Source organism: Rhinopithecus bieti, unplaced genomic scaffold, assembly GCF_001698545.2.
Source record: "Rhinopithecus bieti isolate Rb0 unplaced genomic scaffold, ASM169854v2 scaffold_11273, whole genome shotgun sequence".
NCBI lineage: Eukaryota > Metazoa > Chordata > Mammalia > Primates > Cercopithecidae > Rhinopithecus > Rhinopithecus bieti.
In genome coordinates this window covers 1,064,656-1,072,866 of record NW_016806694.1, presented here as the reverse complement: position 1 = coordinate 1,072,866, position 8,211 = coordinate 1,064,656, and the positions used below count along the sequence as shown (strand labels likewise).

The 8,211-nt window shown below is 39.5% G+C and overlaps 1 protein-coding gene across 3 annotated transcripts in view; it reads right to left on the bottom strand.

Moving 5' to 3' along the window:
- Positions 1 to 1,085: 1,085 nt before the first annotated feature.
- The window catches only part of PTPN2 (protein tyrosine phosphatase non-receptor type 2), a 75,680-nt gene continuing 68,554 nt past the window's right edge, over positions 1,086 to 8,211 (bottom strand). For 2 of the 3 annotated variants that reach the window (XM_017877484.1, XM_017877487.1), the window contains one exon: positions 1,086 to 1,449. Coding sequence is in view for 1 of the 3 variants with exons in the window: in XM_017877487.1 (XP_017732976.1) it covers positions 1,428 to 1,449 (22 nt within the window). In the remaining 2 variants the exon portion in view is untranslated. Of the gene's footprint in view, positions 1,450 to 7,259; positions 7,795 to 8,211 lie in introns of those variants that run through there. The other variant, XM_017877486.1, reaches the window with a different exon arrangement.

The following is an 8,211-nucleotide window of genomic DNA, read 5'->3' as shown; positions in this document are numbered from 1 at the left end:
TCACCTTCCCATACTACTTTGTAGTATAAGCAACTTTTCATGCATCCTTCAGGAACTATTTAGCAGGAATAGTTTACGTACTCCTAAAATAGACCCAGAAAACCTGGCATATAAGGCAAAAAGGAACCGAAGTCATTTAAAGATATGAAATAGATGTATTTATGAATATTTTGATTTTCAAAGTTGGCAAAACAAAAAAATTGTTATATATATATATATTTTTGAGACGGAGTCTGGCTCTGTTGCCAGGCTGGAATGCAGTGGCACAATCTCGGCTCACTGCAATCTCCACCTCCCAGGTTCAAGCGATTCCCCTGCCTCAGCCTCCCGAGTAGCTGGGACTATGAGCGCGCACCACTATGCCTGGCTTTTTTGTATTTTGGTAGAGACGGGGTTTCCCCATGTTGGCCAGGATGGTCTCGATCTCCTGACCTTGTGATCTGCCCGCCTCGGCCTCCCAAAGTGCTGGGATTACAGGCGTGAGCCACTGCGCCCAGCCCTGGCTTTCTTGTAATGGGAATTGTTTGGGGAAAGCACAACATCCAACACAGGAATGATGCTGTGATTCTAAAAACTGCACTGAACTGCTGTACTTGGTTTGAAATTAATGTCGATCTTAAGGCAACACCATTATCCATATTAATATTCTCCCAAGTAACAAAGGAATATCGTTAACTCTTCTATTATTGCTTTCACCTAACCTGTACGATTAAGGATAGAAAGACTACTGAAGGGCAACTAAAAAACCTTTTTTTTGAGACGGAGTTTTCACTCATTGCCCAGGGTGGAATGTAGTGGTGAGATCTTCGCTCACTACAACCTCTGCCTCCTGGGTTCAAGTGATTCTCCTGCCTCAGCCTCCCGAGTAGCTGGAATTACAGGTGCCTGCCACCAGGTCTAATTTTTTTTCTATTTTTAGTAGAGACGGGGTTTCACCATGTTGGCCAGGCTGGTCTCAAATCCTCAAGTGATCCGCCCGCCTCGGCAATATGTCAATTACTTGTTACAGAAATTATAAACCCACAGGAAAATATTCATTATTAGAAGCAGAGCTGTCCTAAGATAATGCACACAAACCAACATAAGACTATTTAACAAAATATTTAATGCTGCCAAAAGTATAAAATACAGTAGGAATGGCAGTACAATACAAAGTAATCTCTCCTAATTTATTTCTTGTACATCTTTCTACATTTCATACACGCATTAAAAACACTTAACACATCCAATTAAAGGTTCTGCAAAGTCTTCTGCTGGTGGGTGCTCTTCATCCCCTGGATGTAAAGTTTACTTTGTAAACAAACAACCGTGAGGCAATCTAGCGGGTTAGCGAGCCTCACTTCAGTTTCCGGAGTGGGCTTCAGGTCTTGCTTTGCACATCAATGGTTCAAAATTTATAGCTGCAGAATATTCTCAAGTCATGAATATTAGGTGTCTGTCAATCTTGGCCTAAAACATAAAATAAGAAGTCATCTATTCAATTCATATTTACCAAACACAGACGAACAGAGATGCACACAAACATAAAAGGACTAACAATGAACTGAAAAGGCCACCAAAAATCATCCCCACATGCCGCATCCAACCACACTAAGTGCCCCACTGTTATCTTGGTAAAATGGCTCAGGTGTCGGATATCACACGGGGGTGGGGTGGCGCGGCCTCATGTGGAGGCGTCGTGACTTATATTCTTTTCAAGAATTATGTGAATTTTAAGGTCATGTTGTTTTACTCAAGAAGTGACCTCTATGTGATACTGACAGACAGACAGGTTTTAAAAATAATGTACCCACAAGAATTTAGCAAGACTTTATAGTATGTGCTAGACTTACCAATACTTTGGAATTCAATGCAAAAGTCTAATCCAATTTGGACCTCCACTGTGTAATACTGCTAAAAATATTATCAACATTATGTTTGAACATAAAGTCGGCCTATAGTTTTAAATCACAGGTTGTTAACAGATGCTTTTTGCCCTGAAGAATAATACTAACAATTATATCTACTGAAATGAAGTGACCCAATCTTAAGCTACTATTAATATAAAAGACAAAATAACTGACAGATTTATTGCATTTTAATGCCAAAAAGTAAAAATAAATGAGAGTTCAAATAAGCAACAGACAGATGGAATGACTATTGTAAGGGCAGTTGAGTTTTTGATGTCACTTCACAAACTTTGCAAGAAACTCAACTTTTTAGGTCAGTGGTATTTCTATTCTTCCCCCAACTCCCCTCAGTACCACAAAACCTCCAAATCTAAACACTTGTCAGTATTATATCTTCACATATATATAAATCGTACCCACACAGTTAGTCAAGAACTCCCAAATGCTGAGAATTAGGCTACTCCCTTTAAACACAGGGTATGTTGGCATAATTGTATCAAGCACCTTGGTGTTCTGAACAGTCCTTTTTTCCTTTGATTATCCAACACTGACAGAGAAATGTCAAGTCATCAAGAAAACATTCTCATTAGATATCTGTGAGTTCAAAACTACTATGGATGTTTATTACATGAATCTTCAGAACCTGAACCAAAGTGCAGGTTTGAAGCTATTTTTATTGATTCTGAGTGCTGCAAAATATATGTTTTCCATGCATCCATGTTTTTTTAAAAAAAAACAAGTCAATCAGTCAAAGTGAATGAAATAATGATCTGGTTTAGAGAATACTCTGATGTTCTAGTATTTCTCTGTTGCAGTGGTAATTCAAACTGGTGCACCAAGTTTTTTAAATGTGCTCCATTTAAAAAATAGAGAATTGCTCTGGATTTTAACAGGTAAGAGTGGTTGTCTATTACTTTCCCACTTAAATATTCCATTTAAAACAGAGTCGATTGGGCGCGGTGGCTCAAGCCTGTAATCCCAGCACTTTGGGAGGCCGAGGCGCACGGATCACGAGGTCAGGAGACTGAGACCATCTGGCTAACATGGTGAAACCCCGTCTCTACTAAAAAATACAAAAAAATTAGCCAGGCATGGTGGCGGGTGCCTATGGTCCCAGCTACTTGGGAGGCTGAGGCAGGAGAATGGTGTGCACCTGGGAGGCAGAGCTTGCAGTGAGATTGCGCCACTGCACTCCAGCCTGGGTAACAGAGCCAAACTCCGTCTCCAAAACAACAACAACAACACAGTCAGTGTAACATAACAGAAAAAGTATGAGGTTGGGAGTTACTGGAAGTCTACAGATTGGAGAGTGAATCTCAGTTCTGTTATGTACTAGCTGTGCAATCTTGGGCAAGTTACTTATTCTTTGACTCAGTTTTCTCATCTGAAAATAGGGAGAATGCTGTCTACCTAGAAGAGGTGTTATGTGGGTTAAATATAGATTATGTATTTAAGCTGGTTGGCAGAACTGTAGGTGTTCACCATACCTCATGTCCTTCCCCAGTATTTTGTTACAGATATACTTACCAAGAATGAACTATCATTTATAACAACTGAAGGACCGTGTTTTTAAAAATTCACGTGATTATTTATTTGTGAATATTATTCAGGGAGGAAGGTAAGAAAATACGGTTAAATCATTGGGAGGGTTAGTTGTTTTAAAGACTTTGCCTGCAAGACTGAAAAGCAAAATGGGCTCCACTTTAAAAAATTCTAATAGATTCACTTGAATCAATTTTGCTATTTTATTTAAAAGGCAAAGGCAAGAGAAATGGGTTCAAACAAGTCAAATGAAACAAACGTGCTTTCTGTGGAGATGGTGGCTCTCACACACTGCATTATGCTGGGAAGGCGCAAGGGTCGGGTGGGTGTGGACAGAGGGTCCACTCCCAGGTCAGCTCTACGCCTGAGGCCACGGAAAGCCAAACTGCACCAAGAATAGGTTGTGCCACCAGATATCCACACTAATATTCTACTAAACTGAATTGAGGCTAATCAGAAACTTCTCTTAAGGTGCAAAGATGCCCTACAGATGACTTACCTAGGTTCCCGCTCCTGAATTCACCAAACTCAAAATAACTGAAGTTTTTAATAGCAGAAATTTGATATATCAAGAGCAACCTGTCTCTGAAAAATCTGCCAAATTAGAGCCACAATAAAGAACTTGATGTGTCTTTAAAAAATGGTCTGTATAAAGAAAAAAATTCCTACGCGATTCCTGGAGCTCCTCAAAACATACTGTCTAACGCAAAACCAGAAAGGCCTGAAGCAGTTTCTGTAACATCCTCACCAAATTGCATAATTCCCACCTTCCATCCTAAATTTAAAAAATAATGTAGGAAGAGTTCAAAAGTCTGAACTTTTCATTCTCCCAATGCCCAGAGAGGGTCGGGGCTTTTTTTTTTTTTTAAATAGAGATGGGGTTTTACCGTGTTGCCCAGGCTGGTCTCGAACTTCTGGGCTCAAATGATTCTCCAGCCTCCGTCTCCCGAAGTACTGGGATTACAGGCGTGAGTTACCAAGCCAGGCCCGGTCAGGGCTCTTTGAAATGTTTTCCTTGTCAGATTGTTACCCACTAGAGACAAGGCCTCGCAAACCAAGTAAACACTTCTATGCATCACTCCTCACAGTCAGCTATGGCTCTATCCTGGGCTAAACCGTACACAGCAGGAGAAAAGACTCAGCAATGGCAGTGAGGAAAAATGCTCCCCTCCCTGAAGGACAATGAGTCTTTCCAGAACCCAGGCGCCAGGGGAGGCAGCCTTAGGAGAAAGCACATGTGCAGCATTGCTCAATACTGTTCTTGGAGCAACCGAATGTGCTAAATATTCAGAAAATTCCTGCTGCTGAGGGAAAAATAACCAAACTCATACTATTTTCCTAGAAGTTCTTACTGAAATAATACTCCCCAAAGAGGAGTGAAAAGCTTAAATTCTTAATTCTGGATGAACAACATAATGGCTATATTAGGACCAGGCACACAGAACACAGCCACTGAGTGTGCAGTATTGGAACTGGGGAGCTCTCGGTAGAGCAGGGATTGAGGAGTCCACACAACCTGAGCTGCTTTCTACCAAGGCGTGTTACCCCTTACACATACTCACTGCAACAAAGACAGCTGTAATTTCTAGTGTATCTGCACTTCTAGGGGGAGGTGGGATTACAGGAGTGAGTTCCACGCCAGGCCCAGTCAGGGCTCTTGGTAATGCTGTCCCATAGACACTGCTTTGAAGATGGGTATAAGGGAAAGTGGAATTGAAGCCAAACAAATGAACTGGGGAGAAGGATGAGTGGAACAGGTCAACTCCAGAGTAAACCACACAGGTGGCTTTTAAATCGTGAAAAAATACATTTCTATTTTTCAAAATTTTATTAATAAGATTCTAGGCCCCTACCATCTAAATAAGTTAAAGCCAAATAAGGGCCTCTTAAAAGTCAAAGAGACTTTATTAGCTGTTGATGTATAAATGGGAATGCAGAACAGGCATTTCTGCTATGCACTTAGTTCTGCTATGCACTTAGTTCTGCTATGCACTTAGTTCTGCTATGCACTTAGTTCTGCTATGCACTTAGTTCTGCTATGCACTGTGCATCAAGCACAGCCAGGTAAGGGATGACCTCAGACACCTCTCCCTGCGGGGTACAACAGACTGAGAGGAATCTATGCCCTGGCTACACATCACTGAGAACCCATATGTGCACCTGCTAGAAAAAAAGATAAACCAATGTTTAGAGAACTGGAACTCGTGCTTGAACATAGAAAGGGACTACATGCCTAATGACATTTGGCTTATAATAGACTATATTTAAAAATATATATATATATATATATCTTTAAAATGTTTATATCTATTTTATATACATCTCTATATGTGCGTGCATGTGTATGTATATACAGAGAGAGACAGCACGCATGCGCGTGAGAGACACAAATATATAGAGACAGACAAGTCTCCTCTGTTGCCCAGGCTGGAGTGCAATGGCTCCATCATAGTTCACTGCAGCCTCAAACTTCTGTGCTTATGCGATCCTCCTGCCTCAGCCTCTCGAGTAGCTGGGACTACAGGCATATGCCAACATACTCAGCTAAAATTTTTCTTTCTTTCTTTTTTTTTTTTTTAAGTAGAGACCCAAGCTGATCTTGATCGAACTCCTGGGCTTAAGCAATCCTCCCACCTTGCCCTCCCAAAGTTCAGGGAATACAGGTGTGAGCTACTGTGCCCAGCGAAAATGTTTAAACATCTGTATCTGAAAAGTAAAAATTGAGGCAGACTAGATTTTTAAGTCTGTACAATAACCAGGCAGGCAATTTGGGAATGTAGGTACTCATTATGGTATAGAACAGTCAGCCAAAACACTTTTAATACCACCAGGTTCCGGTCTGGAACTAGGTATGTAATCTAGTCAGTGATATTTTTTCTCAGAGGGAAATGAGTTGCAGTCTTTCTTTGAGAATTATCTAATTCTAGTACATGTTACACATCTGACACTTTTCAATGACAGCACCATAAAAGGATGGAGAAATGCCACTTTCAGGTTGATTAACAACAATACCTACTTCATAAAATTGTGTTGAGGATTAAGTAGAGTAATAAGTAAAGAAAAAATACAGTGTCTGGAATACAGTAAACCATCAATAAATGGTGCTTTGAACTGACTGTTGAAAGCAAAGCAGTTGATATAAAAACTGGAAGACCATTTCATATCATAAACTGCTTTTAAACCAATACACACTTTTGATTCATACCACCACCTTTAGTTTAAGACAAAGAGGACAGGCACAACAAGTGCACATTAGCGTAGAATCAGAACCCCTTCCACTGACATACCATTAAAAGAAAACGATTAACACATTTTTTTTCCTTTTCTCTTTTCTTGTTCATTCTTGGTAGAAACATTAGAACAACAATGAAATGGACTAAGAACATGAAAGGACCAAAAGGCAGAAAATCGGACAAATGTATAAAGTCTCCTCCAACACAAGAAATGGCCTTTATATTGCTCTAAAGTCCTCCATGTACTTACTATTACATGTTACGTTTTTTAACTCTTTAAGAATGCAGAAAATGAGTATTTTCATTTTTATATGGATACATTAAACATGGAGAATTATATTTTTACATTCTATGTATGTGCAAGCATAGATAAAAGTCAGTCATAGGCTAACATAAAATAAATACTTGTCTAACATTGGAAAGGAATATATAACTTCTTGGTGTAGCCAGAGAACACGGCATTAAAACAAAGGTTGCTGTCAATCTATTCGCAGAAATAGGTATGAGTGGAAATGAGCCAGATACGAATTAAAAACTCCTGAAAATAAAAAAAAACCCTGTTTTTTAAAAATGTTTTCTTCCTTAACCTATTCAAAAGCAACACTACCTCATTCAAGTCAAAGTATATATCTGACTCTTAAAATCTGTTAAAATTAGAAAATATTTAATATCATGAGGACCTAAGGATACAACAAGTTTTTTTAAAGCTGTAGAACCCATCTAGAATTGCTAACTTTTTTCTCTGGCTGTTACCAGAGAAGGCAGCCACGTCTGTCTCTGACCAGCACACCTCACCGAATAAAAAGTCAGGATAATGACCATGGGCACAACACGATGTCATGTGTTTTCATGACATCCACCAAAAAATATTTATTACTGGTAAAAACTGAACACTAACGCATCCACTGTCAATGCCCTTCTCAAGGATCTGCTCGGAGAAGGAAAGATGACTAACCTTAGAAGTGTACCAACAAGTGTTCATCACACTGAATGTGGTTTTAAAAATATATGCGACACCACCCAGAAGGACAGAAAGCAAACAGAAAGCAAAGCGTAAGCGGATGAAGCGCATTCAGCCAGCAGAGGGGTGAGGCACGTCCTCCCTGGCACCGGCTTCCTCAAGTCTTCACCTGTGTACCGAAAACAAGCCTAGTTTCAACTGGAAATGTCATAAGGTCTACTTATATTTCACTTGCAGAGTAACATACTGTATTTAGCAAAGACAAACCAGTACAAACTGGAAAGAGGTTTTAAACCAATAAAAACCTGAAATGTGAAGGGTTTTGGATGCCTCAACACATGTTTAATGCAGACAGACATAAAAAAAATGTCCCTCTTACCTCCTCTCCATTTCAAGGTTACAGGACACAGTAATACTGAATCAGGACACAGGCACATGTTATATAAATCTTATTTAATATATAGTACCACCTACATCCTGCTTTCATACTTTCAACATAATTTAACACATTCAAGGAGACTATGCAAATCAATTCAAAATATCTATCTATACCAATGGTTTTCAAACTTTTTTTTTTTTTTTTTTT